This window comes from Orbicella faveolata, unplaced genomic scaffold, assembly GCF_042242905.1.
Source record: "Orbicella faveolata isolate gen_17 unplaced genomic scaffold, um_ofav_v1 contig_26, whole genome shotgun sequence".
NCBI lineage: Eukaryota > Metazoa > Cnidaria > Anthozoa > Scleractinia > Merulinidae > Orbicella > Orbicella faveolata.
Genome location: NW_028301554.1, coordinates 1,569,034 through 1,591,665, shown reverse-complemented (window position 1 = coordinate 1,591,665; position 22,632 = coordinate 1,569,034). Strand labels below are relative to the sequence as shown.

General features: G+C 35.8%; 1 protein-coding gene across 8 annotated transcripts; it reads left to right on the top strand.

The window, feature by feature from the left end:
- Positions 1-514: 514 nt before the first annotated feature.
- Positions 515-21,906, top strand: LOC110059003 (uncharacterized). 8 transcript variants are annotated; one of them, XM_089295309.1, is made up of 18 exons: positions 515-792; positions 5,542-5,662; positions 5,759-5,818; positions 6,197-6,242; positions 8,467-8,508; positions 13,164-13,245; positions 13,878-13,981; positions 14,586-14,681; positions 15,084-15,167; positions 16,009-16,038; positions 16,967-17,048; positions 17,711-17,935; positions 18,378-18,456; positions 18,699-18,740; positions 18,893-18,997; positions 19,111-19,173; positions 19,806-19,848; positions 19,956-21,906. In XM_089295309.1, the coding sequence occupies exons 2-18, from the start codon at positions 5,586-5,588 to the stop codon at positions 20,049-20,051; spliced, it is 1,356 nt and encodes a 451-aa protein (XP_089151435.1). In that variant the 5' UTR covers positions 515-792; positions 5,542-5,585; the 3' UTR covers positions 20,052-21,906. The 8 variants fall into 8 exon arrangements, with proteins under 8 accessions (XP_089151435.1, XP_089151434.1, XP_089151432.1 ...); XM_089295308.1 differs by lacking the exon at positions 515-792 and adding an exon at positions 3,013-3,510; XM_089295306.1 differs by lacking the exon at positions 515-792 and adding an exon at positions 3,013-3,924.
- Positions 21,907-22,632: the final 726 nt, after the last annotated feature.

The window sequence follows — 22,632 nt, the reverse complement described above, 5'->3', positions numbered from 1 at the left end:
ATTTTCTTTTCGTTTTATCAAAGCGTTGGATTTAAAGGGAATAATAAATACGCTGAAAAAAGGTATTACGTCAGCCATGGAATGCGCTGACGTTGCAGCTTTCACTTTCGCTACGTGACAAATAAGATCGTGTTTACTTTGCAAGTTTATTTCGGCAGAAGCGACGGTCATTAATTTATTTGTAATTTTGCGAGTATTTCTTGTGGTTTTAGGCAAATGAAGTAAATCCTTTGACTGTTTCATCGCAGCAAGTTCATAGATCGGAAGGAAAATTAAATATTTGCAAGCCAAGCAAAGAACGTGTCAGAACGTGTAAAGATTACGTCATTGATAGGGAAATAACCACCGTACTAAAGATAGCCGTAGATAACGCAATTCTTGAATTATGTGACTTGTGTGACTTCTTTGCTAACCCTTAACTCAAGGGAAAAAAACAATTAAATTTAATCGTGACTTTAAAGAAAGAAAGCGGTTTGTAATAGTGTTCGTATCTTCATGTCCATACATATCCCGAAGAAAGTTCCAGATTAAGACTATTACGTCATCGGAGATGTCACAACGGCTACGACTGATGGTGCAATAATAGAGTGTGTGTTGATCAAGTGATGTGATGTCTACAGTAATCAATGAATCATCAAAGATTGCTTTGGAATATGGACTGCGTTGCGACTGTAGTACTAAGAAAACAGTTAAATTTTAAAAGCGCGGTTATAAGATCTAACAGATCTTCTTGTTATAAATGGAATCCCAGACGTTATAGCTAGGATGGAATTCACTTGCCAGGAAAAACAGGTAAATAGCGTTCGTTTAATCTGAGAGATGTAGGCTGCAGGCTGTCCCAAAGGTCATACAGTAGTTTGTATGCAGATGAATCTTTTAAAATTCTAGGACACAGTGTCAGAGTGAGTGCTAGTTTGAATATCTAAGTAGTAATGAGTAGGAATCAGAAAATTAGGTTTTTAATTTTTTTGTTTCAGATTATTTCAATCGCAGATATTTGTCTTCGTTTTTTGGTGTGTCTCATTTTCTGGCCCAGAAAAGTTTGTTGACTTCCAGCGGTTTTGTGAACCAGTGGACATTGCTTCCAAAACTGTTGGAAATTTGAACATAAGTGACCAGGTTAAGTGATCAGCGATATTGGGATCGAATCTATGAACTGTGTATTTTACGATAACTGCAGAAATTCTCACACGCTCATTGGCTGATTTTCATTGTCAATAAGTGGATAGACAAATGAATTTATAACTTATGTGATGCGTCAATGAGCGAGAGCCAACACTGCCTTGATTTGACAATTTTATTATGACAACGTTCATGATCAATAACAGGGCAGACGCATGAAAAACTGAAGTCAATTTGTTAACTTATTTACATTCTTAGAGACCATGTACAAAATCTGAAATTACCCTTGATTATTATTATGCTTTTGATTAACACCCAGACTTCAAAACTTGAATTAAAATTTTATTGGGTTCTTCATTGCTGTCAATCATGATAGTTACAACAACAATCTGTCAACCTTATAGAAAAATGACCAACAAAATGGATTGAAATGTACCAATCACAACCCAGAGACTGACTCACAGCAGCCAATGGTAGAGGCAGGGATGGGGAAGGTGGGAAAGGAATACAATAGGCCATGTCTGAGTTAACTTATGCCTCTGTTTCAAAACAAGTCCTCTTGAAAAAACTTTCATGTGAGTTTGATTTGCTTGAAATGAACCTGTAGGCAGAACACATTTTTGCTTACAATGAAACTTGTATTAAGTGGATGCCCCTGGGACACTCATTTATGTTCACTTAATACAGGGTGTCCGCTCTAAACAGATTCTAGTTTATTGTGCAATAGTAGTTTATTATTAACCCTTTCCAGAGTTCCCACTAGTTTTGATAGTTAAGGGTCCTTGGGACTCCCAAAGAGTTGGGTTTTTTTCGTTGTTTTTCTGGGGTCCTTTGCCTATTACTAAAGTTTTCGGAACTTTTTTCCTACATCCCAAGGATGCACTTTGCCAAAAAACTGTGCGTCCTTTTTAATTTTTAGTGCATATAAGACGCACACCTGTGCGTTAATGGGAACTCTGCCATTGAAAAACGTTGCCTTTATTGCTAACTGCCTGTCATCAGTCAAGGAATTAATCTGGAATAATCTACTAAGCTTTAAAATGGTATCGCTGAACAATGTTAAAGGAGTCTGAGCTGAGCTTTTAGAAGTAAGAAGCCTTTGAATTGTCCACTTATTTCAGGTTTTATGCATCAAAATGGCTTGATGTTGGTATACACATACACATGTATACACGTGTCTCCTTAACAGAGGTGTCCACTGAATGCAGGTTTATTTTACAATAAATATAGGAAGAAAATTTAGAGACACAAGCTAGGTGTCCGCTTCATAGAGGGTGTCCACTTAACAGGGGGTCTGCTAAATAAAAGTTTCACTGTATTTTCATATGAATGGTTTCACATGGTTTCAGTCTTGTTTTGACACAGAGGCAAAAGGCAATGGGTAGGGAAGGGTGGTGCTGGTGACATAAATAGTAGCCTGAGGGGACTTTGCTGAAAAAATAAAGGGATGCTTTAAAGGACTAAATTTGGTTCATCAGTACCACTTGGGGTGTAAAATCTAAAATGACTGCCTTTAGAGTCATTGTAATACCTTTTTAGGGTTATTATTGTCAGCATCATCTAATTTGTTGTGGTAGATTTAGTATGTGTTAGGTGTACAAATGAATTTTAGCCATGCCCTCGACACAAGGTTCTGGTGCCTTCTAAGAGTTCTTTTCCTATACCCTTGAATGGGTAGGGAAGTCTTTGAAAACGTGGCTTTTTAAACAAGGTCAACAAGCATTTTTAAGTTCAAGTTTGTAATTATTAATATCTTTTTAAATTTTTATCTATTTTTTGCATTTTCTTAATTTTTTATAGTAGGTATTAGTTTATAGTTTTAATTTCTTGTAAAGTACCATTGAACCATTGGGAAATGGCACTATAAAAATTTTAATATGTTTATTTATTTATTTGTTTATTTTAAAAATTTGAATTGGTCACTACCATTTTTATGTGAGAGTGCTACCCCTCCTGAAAAGGGTGCAGTGGTTGCCATTTAGTTCTTGCCGTTCTTCTGTTAGCACTAGAAATTGTAAAGAAAACTGAAGATCAAGTCGATTCTAGCCCAACCAAGTCCATCAGAATCAAAGATAAGTGTTTCTCGAGTCTCAATCCTTATTGCTGTTTTGCTGTGTGCGTGTATGATATACTGTTTTTTCAGAGTCCATTATTAAAGAAATGTCACAATCAGCTCTATAGGAAAACTGATCCTTCTTGAGCTCCTCCGCCAAAATCAACCTTATATTGCCCTCTTAGTCTTACGTCTTTTTGTTGTGATTAGAGAATGGTCTTTTCCCTTCCTTGTTTCCTCTGTTAGATTACTGGCAGTCTAGTATTAGTGTTTGTCATTCAAGATTAGGCCAGGAATATGGAATGAAGTCAGATGCTTCAGATGAGAGAGGATAGGTATGCAATGCAACACAAAATATGTCAACTTCTGGGCCACATGGCTCATGGAGCAGCGTAAGCTCATCCAGGGTTCTGTAGCACTAAACAACTATGGCCTCTTCTCCCAACCCTTGAATGGGTAGATCTGGGTAGGGAAGACTTTTCACTTTGAATGGGTATGTACAGTTCTAAAGATTTTAGAGTAGCAGGACGTCCAAGTAGTGTCATGGAACATGCGATGAGCCCATATGGCTCCGTGTAGAGCCCTATCGCCCATGTGACCCAGCACTGGCCGGTCAAAAAGATTTGGGGATTTCCCATCCAGTATTACTAAATCTCACTCAATTATCGCATACTACATTTCCAGTGTTATGGTTGGCCTGGTGACCACTGCATGTATCTCGGTCATTGTAAATCTTTAAACCTCAAACGGTATGTTTTTTCTTTTTTGATTTTGTTTTTTCAAAATAAAATGAACAAGATTTCGTATTTTCTTGTTTAACATTATTTTAGGATATTCCCGCTTACGTAAAGATGAATTCAGGTTTTCCTATTATCGTCTCTAAGCCAATGCACGCTTGTCAATAATTGATAATGTTGGGTTAAGTTTCAAGACTTTACCTTTTTTGTTACATTAAACGCTGTCTTTGGGTTATGAAAATGGCTCAACAACTCTCAGAAGCGAACTCATTAATTCACGGACTTCATTTTCAGTGTGGAACTAATCTCTTTGCTGTCAAACGTTAAGCATACCAATTTCAATAATAATCAGGGATAAACATTCAGTATTTGCATATGGTTTATTAAACGCCTCGCAAAATTTATTTGCGCGCTCCGCAATTTATATCCTGGGTTAGTGTTACTCTGACGTTTTTCTTTGTGTAGTTCCACCTGTTCTCCGCGCTGAAGGTTATTTGTCCCACTGTCAAAACTGGCCAATCAGGGAAAAGCCCGCATTTTAAATGAAGTAACTTTAATTTCTCTTCCTCTGTCGCCCATCTTGGATTTGGAATCATTGTGAGAGCTAACTGAGATGTTTTAGGAGATTATAACTGTCCGGACGGCTTGTTGGGTTAATTCAAAGAGGTCTGAATTCTTCACGGTAGGTTTTTGGGTTGTTGTGAAAAATGAGCGTCTTTAAAGATGCGAGTTAACCTTTTATAACCGGCTTTGTGTTGCCGAATCACCAAATTGCGTTTCCCAATAAAATTTCTCGATGTTTGGATATTAATCAGATATGAAGTTGCCCTTTGGCTTTGTAGTTAGATTCATGGAAAGGAAAAGAGCTGTTGACATCTAAATTCCTAGAAGCATTAAATAAACTTTGTCGGCGTTGCTTGTTATTGCATGTTTAGTTCCCGTTTGTATAATATCGCGAAATCCATTCGTTGCCAATAATTTCTACCGCATTTCTGTTTCACTACATCAACTGAAGGTTTTTCTAAGCCGATATGAATTGTTTTTTGTTTTGTTTTTTTGGTATGGAAAGTTGATTAAACACTAAACATTTGTCAAAACTCGAAAAACATGAAAGATGTGTAATTGGCGTAGTGTAACTCGTTTCAGTCAATGTAGGTTAATGAACATTCATGCAGTTCTGAAAGTAAACAATTTGCATCTTCAAAGCCGATATGGCCCAATGCCTATGTCAAGAGCTTTTTTATCCGGGTGTTTATTGCATAAGAACCACATGCGTCATCGTCATATCGACTTCCGCTTTTTCCGCGAAAAGTTGAAATCATTATCCATGTGGAGATCGTGATACGACACACGGAGTGAATAATTTATTTCCTGCAGGACTAATGCGATAAATCAAGTTCCGCAATGTTCAGTACCTAGTTGATCATTTAGCTTGATCACTGTATCGCATGAAAAATGAAACTTTCCCTGGTGCAGCTGAAAGTTTTCCGTCATGAGAAGCTAGGGTATAACGGGAGAAGAAAGAGTGTTAAAAGTGAGACAAGCGTGCGTTACTTGTCACATTGCGCGCGAACTTCGCGGGAAATCAGCAGTGTGTGATGGATTTTTTTCTTGCTATTTTATTTGTAGAAAAAGAAGTTCACCCGAAATCCAGGCTTCAGCCGTGTGGTCCCATGGAAAGCGTTTCTGGAACAGATGCAGAAGTCAACGAGTCTACGAGCTCGATGAGTTGCTTCAATGAATTTGAAACGTAAGAGATTGCATGCAAATTTGAAATGTGTCTCACGGTTCTTATAAATGTCCCAATGTTCACACAACCTGTGAGCGTTTATGTTTTATTTTTCAGGTTTGCAGATGAAGTAAATGGCGAAATTCCCGAGGTAGATTACAGAGGGAGAATTCAAAGGTTCGTTTGCAACATTAATTTGCCTATTAAATCAGAGGTTTTAATACACTTGTTCATTTTGAACGTGCCGTTCATACCAACGAAAAATTAAAATTGAAGCTCATTGTGTATGCAAACGTTGTCGGCATTCATTGAAATATTTCAAGCGTGAAAATGCAAAACTACATGCAGTTATTTCACTCAAATTGGAAGCTAAATGAGTTAATTAACATGCTCTTGAGAAGCTTTTTCCGTTTATGCTCTCCGTATATTGTCTCAGGGCATTCGTGTTAACCACACGCGATCGTGCGATAGTTTTTTTCCGTCACGGACTCACAGCTGCAAGGCAATAAATGCAAATATTCTGTAAGACTAACTTTGTTTTCGCTTTCTCCTCAGTGAAAAATCGCAGTCGGACTTGGATGACACCGCTTCACTCTCACAGGCAAGTGGAATCGAGTGTTTTAGAGTTTTTATCTGTTCTGCAGCGAATTTAATGAAGTACACGAAAACCGGAAGTAAATTCAGCTGTGACAGCCAATTGTCTGCAGGTGGCGTGATCACCCGCTTGTCAGCTGAGGTGATGTCGCGTCAAATCGTTCGATCGTGGCAAGCAAATACTATCTCGGGACACTGCTTTGTTGATATTGCTTAATCCTCTTAGAAAAACTAGCCACAGAATGCAGATATAAAAGTTTCCGTACATCCTTAATAGCTTTCTTTACGTTTGGCGTTTGCTGGTAATTTTGAACGGATTTAGACGCGTACAACTCTGTCGTTTAATTATACATTCAGTGTTTGCGTGGTTGCCACACACTGGTGCGCTTGATAAATTAAATGGAGCGAGGCAGCAAAAGTCACGTGAATACAAGAAAAATAGGGTTCTCCGGCAAACCAAAGAACTACAAACAGCTGGCAAAAAAAATCAAATATGTTCCATGGATTTTACAAGACATGCTCAAGTTAAATGCGCGTACGCGTTCTTCTTCTAATAAGGTATGAAAACTTGCACACGATTGCATTCATCGATCAGTCATTTATTTCGCCGTTTACAATACTGCCCGTTACTTGGTTACTTGTAACACGTTAATGCAATTTGCTTTGTCATTGTGGAATGAGAGCTAACAAGGACAATATCAAATGCAACCACGTTGTTTTGAAAACTTGTTAGAAAATTAGTTTTGACGAAGTAGATCTTAAGATGTAGGCAACTAAATCTGTGGTAAAATTGCATGGGTTTGTTGTAAACATTTAAGAGTTTGAGATGCGACGCCTTGCAATCTTCCTGAAGCCCCTTAATTTTCCCCTAAGGAGGCAAATTAATTGCCAAGTTTGGCAAACAAATTAAAAGTGTTTACTTACATGTAGTTTGGTTAAGCCAATGAAACAATTACGTAACTAAATTTGCATGTGTTTTGCTCTTGGACAGTTGCTCTGAGAACTTTGACTGGCGTTCTGAATTGTTTACATCCTTTCATAGTCATAAGATTATTGAAAACTAACTTTGCAGCAATATTGTAGAAATAATGTGATGGGATCTGTGCAGTCTTACTGATTAATGAATTACTTTTAGGTAAGGTAAGGTAAAGTCTGCATACGAGCTAAGTGACTTATCAGGCTGGAGCTTATCCCGGGGACATTGTGTTGTGTTCTTGGGCAAGACACTTTACTCTCTCAGTGCCTCTCTCCACGCAGGTGTATAAATGGGTAGCGGTGAATTTAATGCTGGGGTAACCCAGTGATGGCCTGGCATTCCATCCAGGGGGGAGCAGAAATACTCCTAGTGGTTTCATGCTACTGAAACCGGAATTATTTTAGGTACTAGTGATAAAATCAGAGACATCGAGAAAGGTTAAAGCTGGCTTAATGGGGTCAAAAGGAGTTACTTAGATTAGCTGACATTCCGTTGCAAATTGGAATTGAGCTAGGAGAGATGGCACATTTAGTTGTGCATTTTAGTTACTTCATAATGGGAAAGGTGAACCACATTCGACGAAGTGAACAATATGCATTGATAGCTAGAACCACATGAGTTCCATTCATTTCTGCATAACTTTTACCTGTTTATTGCACCTCCTGTTTTGCTTTTGTTCATTTGTATTAATTGTATTTGGCATGTCAGGCTTGGAATAGTATTTCATTACTACAGCTGTACCTGTGGGGGCAAGCATATTACTCTATTTGCATGTATTGCACATGAAATTTGTAAATTAATGGAGTTATGTACACTTTCAATAGAACTTAAAAAATTCAGGGCATACATGTACACAACTCTTGATAACGGAGTTTGAGGTCAAACTCATAAGATGTGTGACACTACATGTATGTTGATGAATTAAATATGAGGCTCAAAAGGCTCTTAAAAGTGTCAAATAGTTGCTGGTAAACTAAACATTTTGGGCTTAGCCCTAATCTTCAGTAGGTGGAATGATCGAGCCATGCCATACAAAAAACTGTATACGTATGCACGCACAGAAAGAGTGCACGCAAAGTACAAAGTAAACAAAGGCTTACTGCGACATGAAAACCATTTTTTAGCGTGAGTGTGTGTAATATGCACTAGGAACACAGTCGCAAGAAATTGAAGTTATGATATCATAATGATTCTATGAAATGCATGGTTTCCCAGGCTATTGTAACAAAAAACTATTGCTCTTTTTCTCACACAGTCACAACTAATCAAAGCAGATCGGACGCCAAACTTTCTTAGGGTGAGTTCATGAAATATTTCCTAGCCATTTATAGATAATTATTTATTTTTGGTAAATAAATATAGGTACTTTTGGATTACCTTTAATTTTTTTTTTTTTATTGTTCTCCACAAGTGTAGTATTTTCAAATTAACTATATGAAACCCAGCCATAATAACTCATCACTAGGAATCCAGATATCTTGAACTTGCGGTAGAAACAAGAATCGGATATTTTGAGAAAATATGAGTTTGAAGAAAACTAATTTTTGGGCTTGCCCTTTTGGGCAGGATGTAACTATGATTTACTGCTCCAAAAGTTTCAAACTCACAAGTTTCAAATTTGATATGAATTTCCCCAAAACTTTTTTTCTAAGAAATTCCTCATGCCCATTGGGCAAGTGAAGGACAGAATGTCCACCAGACCCAAGCCATTGAACACAATTTTCTTTACATGCTGGGTAATGGTCATTGTTCTGGGTTCGAGCCCTGGCCAGGGACATTGTATTGTGTACTTAGGCAAGACACTTTACTCTCACAGTGCCTCTCTCCGACCAGGTGTATAAATGCATGGGTAGCAGTGAATTTAATTAATGCTGGGTGTAACTCTTTGATAGACTAGCTTACCATCCATAATTTGCTCTTTTCTTTCCCGTTTTCATATTAACATTTTCTCCCTTCTCTTCCCTCCCCTTTTTTTCTACCTGTTGTCCTCTTTTACTGAAAATCTTCAAAATATGGTGATTTTTATTTGCAAATTTATCAGGACTGAATCTGCTTACCTTCTATATGGATCTGCCTGCAGTGAAAGTTACTTTCAAATTGCTTAATATTCTCTCTTTTTTGTTGATCATTAATTTTTTTGTTGATGCGAGTGTGTTGTTAATAAAATTAAACAATAAATATATACTGATGTATGTAAATTTACTAATAACTTGTAATGAAGTTGAATTTGTGTGGTGAACCAAAATTAATTGAGTTAGAACTTGAAGTCACCTCAAAGTCACAATAACCTGTAGCTATGAATGATCATAAATTGCTTGCTAAAATATACATATTATATACAAATAATAGTTGTTGCATTCTAGTGGAATATGTTTTCTCCCTCTTACTTGCCATAATGTTTGAAATGAACATGATCACAACTTGCATTCTGTTTCTGGGTAATATTTTTGTGCAATTAATAATTAAAAATAATTTTTGATGCAAAAAGGCCATTGTTACACCAGTATAAGTTTAGTTAGGGTTTCAAATTTCTCTTGGAAGGCCAGCAAAATTTTACTGCAAGGGGATTGAGTTTGTTCTGGACATTAAAAGGACCCTTCTGATTTGCTAGTCAAGAATTCAGCTGTGTAAGATATTACTGAAAATAAATTATTAACACCATATTATAATATGCAGGTGTTGCTAACATAACAATTAACTTCCACAAAATAAAGAAAATTTGCATTTTAATTGTTCTTGTCCGTCACGTGTTATAGAGGTGTCATATAAGATGTTTTCCTTTATACGCGGCAACTTTGTTTAGAAGTGGATATGAATCTGATGCGTTATTATAATTGTTGTTGTGAAATTAAATTTTTGCTATCTCTCCTACGCAATATAGACATTCAAGGAAATTCTTCACTAAACACTTTTGTTTTGTCTTGTGTAGCTTTAACTTTATTTTTGGATTGATTCATTTCAAACACAGTGGTACATGAATAGTTGTGTGATAACTCTAAATATGAGAGAGTTTTTTTTGTTTCAAACTGCCAGAATTTCTATTGGGTTCTTTCTTACGCAAAACAGTTTACTTTATGAATGTGTCTGCCTATTGTTAATCTCCACCTGCAGTTGTTTCTAGCCAATCACAGTACATTCTGTGCTCTCTGTGGTCACTTCCTACTGACAGAGTTTATCCTAGGCTTGAATAAATCATCATCCACTCGTGAAATAATTTCGACTAGGCTTGTCTATCGTTTGAGGAGTATCCAGTATGTCTCTTGGATTGCAATTTGCTGTGACAAAATACGGAAGGGTTTTGCTGCCAGGAGTATGAATCCAGGCAAGAGAAAATTGAGAAGACGGAATTCTGTATTTGGGAGATCTAAGGATGATACCTTTCAGATCACAAACAAAGGCAGAAGGAAGGGAGCAAATTCACAAAACAGATGGGTAAATTGAATACAACATATCTTGTTCCATGAAGTCATAATGGTGGTGTTTCCACAGATGGAAGTTGTAGGTTTAGCTGAAATTATACATAGCTGACTGAATTGTCCTTCAACCGTTGCTAAGAATGAGTTAGTACTGACTGAGTCTTGTGCCTGAGTATTTTCCAATTTGTTGCAAACCTTGAAAAAAATATTACTCCTTTCTGAAGTGTGTACTTAAAGCCAGTTATGAAGTTTTAGTCAGATAGCGTACAGATTTTAGCCGATATTCTGTGAAATTTGTGCAAGGCTGACTAACTTCCTCTTAGGAAAAAATGAAGATGTCGCATAGTATTCAAGTGATGTGTCATAGCTTCGTAAACGCACTCTGACAGTTTTTAAATCAAAATGTAAATTACAAGTGTCAGAATTTTTCGTCTTTCTTTCATTTGTGAAGCCCGTACACATTTGGACTTGGCACAGCAGTTTGATTCTTGAAATTATGGGATTCTCATTTTGAGAATCGTTGGGGTATCACTTCTCCTGGATTGCAGTGCCTTGAATTATTTATTAAAGAAGGGAAACTTTAATCATGTAAGGTGCTATCCACATTTTGAAATGTTTTAAAAACATCTCTCTGATGTTAGTTTTTGTTGTGATGCATTTTTGTTGAATTGCTACAAGAATTCAATTTTTCCCATAAGGCTTCTATGAAAAAGCCATCTCAGTGTTGAGACATTTTCTATGCAGTATTTATGCACATATTGTTATGAATAAGTGCATTTTAGCTCGTGGATTCTTACATTACACAAAATGGGTGACTGCAGTTTAGTTTGTACATTTTAATTTAATTTTAAAATATTTTCGAAAGCATTCTTCTGAACTTAATTTTTGCCAACACGTGTGATTTTGAACATTGCGATAGTCATAATCATTATGACTTGAAATTAAACAGTATTGCTGCAGTATATTGTGGTATTGAGTTCTCAAAATCTACCTGTCGTGCTATGTGTAAACAAAGTTTCTCCTTTCAATATTTCTATATCTTGAGTGTGTATACATGTAAATTCTCTGTGCCCATATACATTCAGTTACAGGTATTATACTTAAACTATTGATCTCCATTGACATTTTGAGAACTTTAGCTTGAAGTCAATATTTTTGGTTTGATGGTATGGATCTCTCTCGGTGTTAATTGCACAAGCTGGTGGTTTTTTATTTACATAATTTTAATTCTCAGTTTGTATGAGGGAGGGAAATGTATCTTACTTTGCTTCTTTCTTACACTCAGACAATTTATTTGACCCGACATAACAAATATTAAGTTTTGATATGATGTGCAGCAAAATGGTTGGATAGTTTTAGCAGAAAAAATATAATAATTATGATTATGAATTCAAGTCAGTAATGTGATGTGAACTTGGAATAATTTTAAAAAAAATCTGACCCTACAACATCCATTCTGAAATTTAGGGAAAAGTGTTGATAATATGAAGTTTTTTTAATTTCATTTTTTTATTATTGTAATAACAATATATCAGTGGTGCTGTTTATGAAAGGTGGGACTCAGATATCTCTCTAAAATTTTAAAATAATTTGGAGGCAAAATAATATTGCTTTGGGTTAAAAATAGATGGCAATAATGTTCAAAGCAAAGAGACAATTACTATTAAGTTTTGATTGTCACCTCTAAGGGGAGATACCTCTTTTAAAATATTTTGGATTGTGATGAAAGAAGTTCCATCATATATAATTTGGTTATTTCATACATGACTGAAGTGTTGCTTAATAATTAAATCGTCAAGTCAGTTGCGGGTGCAGTACAGTGATGTCACTTCAGTATTGCCTTCATGAGTACTGTTTGAGTATTATTAACTTTGTTGTAAATATTTGAAAACAACATTGTTAGAAGCTCTGCAATACATGAATATAACAAACACTATGAAGTTTGATCTCAAAATGAATAATGTTTGAACAGCCAAGTGCTCTACACTCATCTGAGAAAGAGTACTGCTTATTCTATGCAATGTACTTTTCTCGGCTGGCTATTGTTTCAAAACGTTACATCTCTACACATTGTAAATACCTGGTCCTGTACAATGTTATCTCAAACAACATATTTAAGGACAAAATTTACTTGTCTACTAGCAGTATCAAATTGGTAGATAGCCCAACAGTGAATGTCATTTCCGTGATGTCAGCTTGAGAAACAAGCTGGTTTTCTGATGAAAACAAGTACAGCTGTTGGCCTCTACACTATTACTTGCTTCTCGCATGTTGTATAAAACTCAGCTGGTTTGAACTCATGCCTCATGAAGCAGAGACAAAAATAACCTCAGTTTTCAATGTCACATTCTGTGCACTGCTCTTGCATACTGTCCCTTCTATGCACAACACACTTTTGTGCCTCAATCCACTTCATGTGCAACATCCTGCATAATACCCCTGCAACATGTGTCCTATGCATGTATACACACAAAGGGACTTGTCCTCATGTCCTCATGTGTCTGCCAATTTTAATACATTTGGTCTTTATTTGCAGTCTCTACTGTCAACACGGACTCCTTATGAAGAATTCCACCGCCTCTTTAAAAGTGTTCCAATGGACCAGTTCCCAATAAATGGTACTAATTATATACAAATTCTTTATCAATATTATACTTATAATAGTTATTAATAATTATTAGTGGACAGGTTTTCTTATGTTTTTTTACAAAATGACTGTGTTGACATCTATTGCTGTCCATTTTCTGGTGTTGCAAGGGTTTTTGAAGTTGTTTTATTTATTAACCCTTCCAATTCAGATAAAAGATTCTTGTCAAATCCTATGGAAAAAAGCCTCCTCTGAACCACCAGTTGAAACATGTTTAACATACTTAATATATAATTTAGAGCTCTTTTGACTTGTGACATGTTAGTTCTCATAGTCTTTTGCAGTATTGTCTCCATTAATTTTTTCTCAGCAATTTTATGTCCATGAATAGACATAATCCATATTTAACTTATGACAATGATGCTAGAGGATATTGAAACATGTCTTCCTCAAAACTAAGCCTTTTGTGCATGTATTGTCTAAAACTTATCAATTTGAAATAAATTCTACTGTCTATGAATAACTTGGATATTAAAGAAAAACCTCCTACTATTTATCCTCACGTTTTTGACTACTGGACCCCCCTTTTTTAAAGAAAACAGTTAAAATGAAGTATAAAATGAACTATAATTTTTGTTGCCAATGTGGTGATTTTCTTTTTAGATTTCTCATGTGCGCTAAGTCGTGAAATCCTACTTCAAGGAAGAATTTATATTGCACAAGGGTGGTTCTGTTTCTATTCAAATATATTTGGATGGGAGACACAGGTAAATTTAAAATTTTCTATCTATAATTGTTTTAAATTAATACTAAAATTAATCCCTCGCCACTTTGAAGTCATGGGGCAGGGAATGGGGAATGCAATCATGACTGAATGATACGATGGACTCCAGATCAAATGCTAGTGTTGGTGAGGGTTGTTATGTTGTGTTCTTGGCCAAGACAGGCCAAGACAGAGTAATTAATTCAGTATCAGCAAATCATTAGGGGAACCTGGCAAAACTGCTGCATATTATTGCTGCAATAAACAAACATTCCACCCCCAGGGTTGGGACCGTGGGGAGGGGGGAGGGGGGGGGGGTAACAACAGGCTTTTAGCCAGGATTCGAAAAGTGGGCATCCAAAATGTGCCATAGGACCTGCTCAAATGAACAATTTTTAAGGCGACATATGAAAACTAAGAAAATTTCTTTAAAAAGTGGTCATCCTCAGGATGCCTGGATGCCCATCTGGCTAAAAGCCTGAGTAGCAATACATTGCTTGAGCTAAAGAAAGCAGGATACTAAGATCAAACTGCGTTGGCCAGTTTGGCCAAAGTACTGCTTTGCTTGCCTTGTAATTAACTTGTTTTGTCACTGAATCATGTTTCAGGTGACAATAGATTGTACAAAGATCCAGTCTATAACAAGGGAAAAGACAGCATATGTTGTGCCAAATGCAATTCTTATCTGCACTGATGAAGAAAAGGTCAGTATCTATAAGTGCTACGTGACTCACAGTGTTCTGGTCAAAATGGAAGTCTGTTAATTTTTGGATGAAAATTAGTTTTGAAACAACATGTAGGAGATCTCTGGTTTAAGTGTCAGTGGTTATTCTCTAAATGAAAAAGAAAGAAGAGAAAGTCAGCAAAAAACAGCTCCTAATATCGTGAGAATAATAATGCATGGGAAATATGCCATTACCTTTTCAGGGACTTTGGTGAAAATATATTATATTGAGTGTTTTACTGGGGACTTTGTGGTAGTTAACTCTAGGTAGCTTGTTCTAACGACTGATTTTTATTGTTTCGTGCGTCTAATATTATTTAGAAGTTGAAAATTTAATATCATATGAAGAAGAGGTGCTGAAATATTTACACTGTGTTTGCAGCATTTCTTCTCCTCATTCCTGTCCAGAGAAACCGTGTACAAACTTCTTCTTCAAGTGTGGGATGAAATTAAGGCCAAAAACCAGGTCAGAATAGTTATAATTTGTACAGTGACTAGAACACTCAGCAATGAATCATCAGTTAAATTGTTTATTTCTGGCTGTATTTCTTTGTAATTTTAGAAATCATGAATGATCATTAAACAATAACTCAATTTAAAGAACGATTTAGCGATAAAATGAACAATAAATCATATTTATTTAAATATTGTTGATAAGCCAGAATTAACAATAATTTGAATTATTTAGTATACATAATTATTGTAAAGTGTTGATGGCATTCTCTTAAAGAATTGGCTCATCTTCCTTGCAAATAATGCATTGTTTCTTGGAGGTCATTGTGTGAAATGTAAATTTTTTTCAGAGCTGTAAAAAAATACATTTAGCAGTTTAGCAATGGACCTGTAGCAAATCAGGTTCAACTGAAAAAAAAAGAAAGAAAGAAAAAAAAAATTCTGACTAACAAAATTATTCAAACCATAACTGGTATAATATGACACTTAGTCCTGGAGTGCAAACGTATGAGATGTATGCTCTTTATGAGAAGCATCACAAAGTGTCCTTTTCATATTACTTCCAGGGTTGCCACAGTCAGGGAAAAATCAGGGAAAATTAGATTTTATTCAAGGTCAAGGAAAAGTCGGAATTTTTTTGTTCCCATGGGTGGCAACCCTGACTTTCTACTTGACCAAATTTTGTGTGTTTTGATGACCTTTTACAAATGAGGACACTTTGTGATACTTATCATGAAGGTCATGCATCTCATCAGCATGCAATCCTAGACTTATCTCACACTTTGCCAAGCAGATACAAAGCTGTTAATGTTAGATCACATTTTTAAAAAGTCAAACTTGGTTTGTTTATTCAGAAGACAGAGAGATCAGAGGAAGATAATCAGGTGATTGTTAATAATTTTTTAGCAAATAATTATTATTTATTAAAAATTTTTGTTAAGTCAATAATCTAAGGTACCAGTAATGTAATATTAGACACAGAGCAAAGTTCTCATTAAAATTGCCTGTATCGCAACCAGCTACATATTAAACATCTTGCAACCTCAACAAGGCATTTAAGTAAATTTGAAAGTTAATTAAATTTATTTTGTTCCTTCAGTAATCTATCTCTGAAAATCAATGCCGATTAAATCTAGTTATTACCAGGTGCTTAAAGCAATAAATTTATCAGTCTCATTCAATATATAGCTATGACGGTCATCTATAAAATGAAAAATAAAATATTTTTTATTCAACCAGCAAGGCTAAACTGATGTTTAACTAAAAAACCCTAATTTTACAATGTTAAGAAACTGAGAGTCAAATCATGCTGCTCCAGACAATAATTACCACACCCACCCCACTTGAGGTCATTGGAAATTCTGAAGGGGAGGGAGGGTTTGAAAGGCCTTCCTTCAGAAGGAATGTACAATGCAAAACTGAATTTCTGTAGGGGTGGGGAAGGGGGTTAAATCAAAAAACCCTTTCACAGTGGGGGGTATGGATACTACTTGAAACGTGTTCTCATATGCTTGACAGGGAAAAGGTGAATGTCATTTCTCTAGCGAATATTTCACTTTGGGACGAAATTTTAGTCTTTATATTGAAGACTCGGTGAATGAGAAGAGTGGAAAATTGCATGAAGTTCAAATTCCCGTTTTAATTTTATGAATAATCACTGTTTCATTTTTGCAAATTGTTTTGCTGATTTTGATTGTAATACTGAGCTCAGAGATCTACTGTACTTGTTGGTATTTGGTAGCACTCAAGCTTATATGTCCCATTTCCTAAGTTGCTATGGGTCTTAATGAAAACATTAATTTTTTTCTATAGAAACCCGAAAGTGGTGATCCCTCTGAAGGCAAAGATATGCCAGACAATGGAAGTGAAGAACAGAACACAGAGGAAGACAATGGTTAGTGAGGAGGTTAAAAATTATAGCAAGTTACTGTAAGGAGATATGAGATGACCGGGCTTTCAAAAGAATCACATATGGAAATTAACCTCATGTCCGACAAGTTTGACAATGTCAAAATCCATTTTATTGTAAGCTGTTTTTGTAGATGGCAGGAGATTTGAGAGTGATTGCAGTTCTAGTTGAGAGCTTCATTAATTTGTGAATTGATGATTGCTGTAGATGTGAGTTACGACCATTCGGTTGTTTTATCATTTCTTGTCATGGCTACACAAAAATATTTTCTTTGTACTGGCAATGCTAATTTAAAAAGAAAATATCAAGACTCCGTGCACAGTAAAATCACTCAATCTTATAGCCACCATTTGAGAGACGATAATTTTCTGATGAACTGGCTGTTGCATTGCCAGTGTGTTAGCTGAGGTATGCTGATTTTAGTTTATGCAACTACCTTTAAAGCAAAGTTGACACTGTGCAAGAAAAAACGCTGATGTAGTGGAAACTTTTAAAATATTTAGGGATTAATACAGTATCATTTGGTTTACTAAAGAAATGCAAACGAAATTCTATCCTGCTAGTGTCATAAATGACGTGACTTCTTTAGGCTTGTGCACTACAAACTGTCATGGCAAACTTTGATTCAAGTTTACTATTTTTCTCAGATGTGGATGTAGACCATTCATGCTGTACCGCTGAACATGGAGAGGATAACACAGGATGTGAGAGATGCCAGCACTTGAGACAAACATCAGTAGAGAAGTTAATGCACGATAAAGAGACAACAGATCAAGGACAGACTGTAACAAGTACAAGAAGTACAGGCCACGCATCACCTTTTAGTGAAATTGACCAACCCTCTGTGGAGCCTGCAAGGATTACCAGCTGTGGTAAGAATAAACACCAAGAACAAGTACAACTTTAATTTTAAATTATACCAGTAACTAATGCATTCGAGGGCATCCATACTGTACGTTACAGAACAATTTTTTCCCCTTTGATTTATTGCCCAAGTGAAAAAGTACAGGCTGTAAATTCAAGGGGGAAGATGAGGATCCCTAACTTACAGTATGGATAGAGAAGACAAAGTGTGTCAGATGGGTTCAGGAAACCATTTCACGTCTCAAAGAATGGCTTCAAATGAATCTATTCTAAATTGTGTGCATTGATCATTAAAATTTTGAGCAATGCAATTCACCTTGAATGTTAGTTAAGAAAACTTGGCAATAAATCACAAATGCCCATTGGTCTAAATTGACTTTGTGTTTGAATTTGTATTTTATTTAGTGGTTTAATTTGCTGATTTATGTTGGTCTCTGTTTATTTCTTCAGCTGGTGCTGCAATGCTTTTAGCTTCAATAGCCGAAACAGTGTATTCATATTTCCAAGTCAGCCTGCGATTAGTTCAAAGGTGGGTAAATAATGTAAATAATAAGTGGTCATGTAAATACTTGTCTATCTGTGGTAATATTGCACTCAAATGATATAAAACCTCTTGTCTTGTGATTAAAAATCTCCTTTTGTTGTCTGTCATTCAACATGGTTTTTAGATGAATAAAATTTGTTTTTGCCCCTATCATGTGTGTAAATGTCAATAAACTGAAATTATAAAGCAACTTCTGGCAATTATTAATTTTATTCTTTAAATCATAGACTTACAAGAGAACAGCTGTTTTATATATTAACTTCGATTTTGTAAGTATTTTTTATGATAAAAATTATTTCATTTTAAATCAGTTTATTACATGAGTTCAGTACATCCTTTAAATTTGAATTTTATTTTGCGTTATTAGTTTTTTTTTGCTACAGTATTACTGATTAAACTTTTTTTTGTTTTGTGGTTTTAGAATAGTCTGTTTACTGATGTGCAGTTTATTCCTGTTGCACCGTCTTTCCATATTGGAACCAAAAATCTTGGCTCAAACAGCCTACCCTCCAGAAAAGATTCTTCTGTAAGTAAACAGACCTTCCGACAAACAGGTTTAAGAATTGAAGGGTTGCAATATTAAACTTGGCTAAAGCATTCATGTTGCTGACTGTCAGTCTTTGTTGTTTTTACTTCTAGTCGGCAATCTATGTATCAACTTTGGAAACTCCGCCAGGATGTTTTTGATGCAGAAGTAGTTAGGTAAGTGATTTTAATACTCTCTTAATTCCAAGACTAAACTACCAATTCTCATAACCTACGCTGAGAATTTAGAGGTGCGTCAAGAACTCCCTCTTCACAAGTTTCATTAATTAACAGCCAGGCACAGGCAAACTGACCTTCTGTGAGGACGATTTTGCCTACCTGGTTTGACCATCTAGAGGAAAGTTTTCCTATAGAAAAGCTCAGCTCAAAAAGTTTTGCCCACATGTGAAAACCAGTGTCCCTCCTGCTGAAAACATTGATGAAACCCCTGCCTGTCCACGTAGTTTTCCTCATCATACTATACATAATATCATCATAAGCTGGCTTGGATAGAATGGTGTGAGCTTAACCTCCTACATAGCCATGGTCCAATTTTAAAAAGAAATAGTCGGGAAAGAGAGAGCACTGGGAAGGAGCAGCAAAACTGGGAGGAGACTGGGGAGAAATGGCTTTCTTATGTCAAGTGTTTTCTTATCTCTTTCCCAACTTGCCCCAGTCCCATCCAAGTAAGTTGCTTAGCCACGGTCACCTCTGTCAAGATTAATTAAATGTACATGTAGTGTCACTGTGATCAATCACAAGTTATATTATTTATTGATTCATTGATTTATTTCAATTTTATGTTATAGGTTCAAAACAATAGTAGCTGCCAATTTAAATGCCATAACACAGGTATGCTACTTTTTGAAACATTTGACTTGAGACAGAGAACCCTTATTGACAGCACCATAATAATAATAGTCAATGCATGTTACATATTGATTTAATTTGTTTTCCAGGTGCGGCAGACACTTAAGATGTTGGAGGATGACCTAGAAGCTCATATGAGTAGGAACTGTACTTTACTTGACAACAACGTGTGTGTATATTTTTGAGGCTGAGGAGTTCTTTGGAGTTCTTTTGGAGGTGACGTGACATTTGGGCAAATCCAGTAGCAATCAGTTATTAACAAGTTGCTAATCTGGCTTGGAGGGACAAGCAAGAATGTTTGCATACATGTATGTTGTAATCCAATTCAACAATTGAGTGAACCATGAGGCCCCGACCACGTTAATGCGTGTCTAAAAGTATTCGTTTTGTCTCAACGAAAACAAAGCAGAATATCTTTTACCACACTAGCATTTTCGTTTTGTTTTCACTTATCCACTCTGATTCACTTTCATTGGACATTGCATACTTTTTGATACCTTTTCACCTATCATCCACACTAAAACCCTGATGGAAACGAGTATATATGAAGCTCTTTTAGGCACTGTTTTCAAAAGCCCCTGTTTCATTTATCCACACTAGAAACAGAACATTTCAAAACGATGCGTTTTCAGAAACCGTTTTCAAAAGCCTCCATTTTCATCAGCATTTTTGGTCATTTTAGCGTGGACGATAGGCGAAAACGCATCAAAAAGTATGTGTTTGCAAGCAACAAGTGCATCAGTGTGCTCTGGGCCTAAATTGTCTGTTAGTAGCCCCTGGATTTCTCCAGCCCTGTTAAAGAGTTTTTTAGTAGCAGTAGTGATAACAGGAAGTAGTTGTCAAGATTGGTGAACTTAAACTTGTATGAAATAAGCGGCAAATAGTTTACTGTGGGCCGCAAAATAGCCAGGGCACAAAAAATAAATACTTACTTCTCTTTCCAAGTTCACCACATGTGAGCTCTGCCTGTTAAAGGCTTGAAATGAAGAAAATAATGTTGCTACATTTAAAAATATTTTGACCATTTACCACCTGACAAACTCTTTTTAGTATAAGAGCTTAGTGTATTTATTTGGATCCATAATTTTTTATACAGTCAAATATTTATTCAAGAACAAAGTATTTTGTATTTAAATTGGTTAAAGTCAAAACATCTACTTAAACATTTGTATATATAATTAATTTGTAACTGATAATACTTAAAGTTTGTTGACGCAAAGCTTTTAGCTAAAACTAGAATGGAAAAATATGTGAATTTGTTGTGTGAATCTATTTATAATGGAATGTTCGGAATGTGTAAAAAGGATCGATGACAAGGTAACCTTGAACAAAGGATTCATTGAGAACTGACAATGCAGGCATTATCTTTTCTCTTCTAAGCATGCATAGCCAAGTTGCCTTTGTCGTCAAATGTGAATTTTTCACAAAAAACGTGTGACTTTTTGAAATTAAACTTTTTAAAAGGGTTGTTTCAGTATTTGTTATCAAACATTATGAGGTGTTAAGGGAATTTCTGTGTTAGGTGCATTTTTATATCAACATGTAGTTTCAATCAAAATTTCATAATTTCTACTATGTAAAAATCATTTTACGTACAAAACAATAGAATGCAAAGTCAAGTTAAGCCTGTGAACAGGCTCCTGATCGCGTCGTAAGGCAAAAAAAAGAAAGAAACCGGGGAGCAAAGCTAGCTTAGTGTGGTCTAGGGTGAGCAGAGAGAGCGGTTTGGGAAGAAAAATTGCCCTTGCTCGCTGCATAGTTTTCTGTGCTCCCCAGGAGCCCATTCACAGTTGAAGTCAACTTTCATCTGAATTTTCTTGTAGAAATTATTACAATAGAGTAATTAAACCCAGTGAAATAAGAATCAAGAAACATAGATCTATTAAAACAGATAGAATTAAATGGATTTAGAATACAATGATAGAAATTGGGATAATTAAGGAAATTGTGTTGTCAGTAAAATAATAGAACAGGAAAGACTGAAAAGTGAAATAGTTGGTTTGAATTAATAATAAAAATAATATAGTTTGATTATCTTCATTGTGGTCTTGCCCAGTTTCTTACATAGTGTTTCCACTCAACAATCCATCAGTGGACAACTAGCCCTTATAATCTCTTGAAAGATCGAAGTCTTATTTCTCTGTACATTATCAATACATTTTCAACCAGACAGGTGACGAGAATAAAGAAAATCATCAATCAGGAGATACGGTCTTGATGTGACACTAAGTTCAGTGAACTAACTAAAAAAAACATCAATGGTAATCAAACCAGTGATAATCAATTCTCTGGATAGATCTCTTCACATGTTATATACAGTTAGTCCCCGCTTATTCAAAGTTGGTTTATTTCCAACTCGAAACCAATTCCATTAGATTTGTCCTTCAGTCGTTTATTATCAGCTATTTCAAACACCCGCTATTTCAAACTATAATTCGTTTCCCCTGATTGTCTGAGATAGTGGGGTTCAACCGTATGTGCAGTTCCTGAAAATGTCACACTCAAACAGTGGAAGATCGCTGGAAATTCCTAGGGAAAGAGGTTTTTAAAATCCAAGTGAAAATTCTTTATGAAGCTAAACTGGAGTTTCTAAAGGGGTTGGGGGTAGTTGAAACTTAAAACCTTCTGTTTGACTCCAGGAGATGGACATTTCCTGCAAAACATTGATGGTTGATCAGAAAATACCCCTTATTTGACGATTTTGTTTGTTCTTACTACTTGTCAACATAGCAAGCCTCCCTCCTTTTAGCTTTCCACACAATCTTT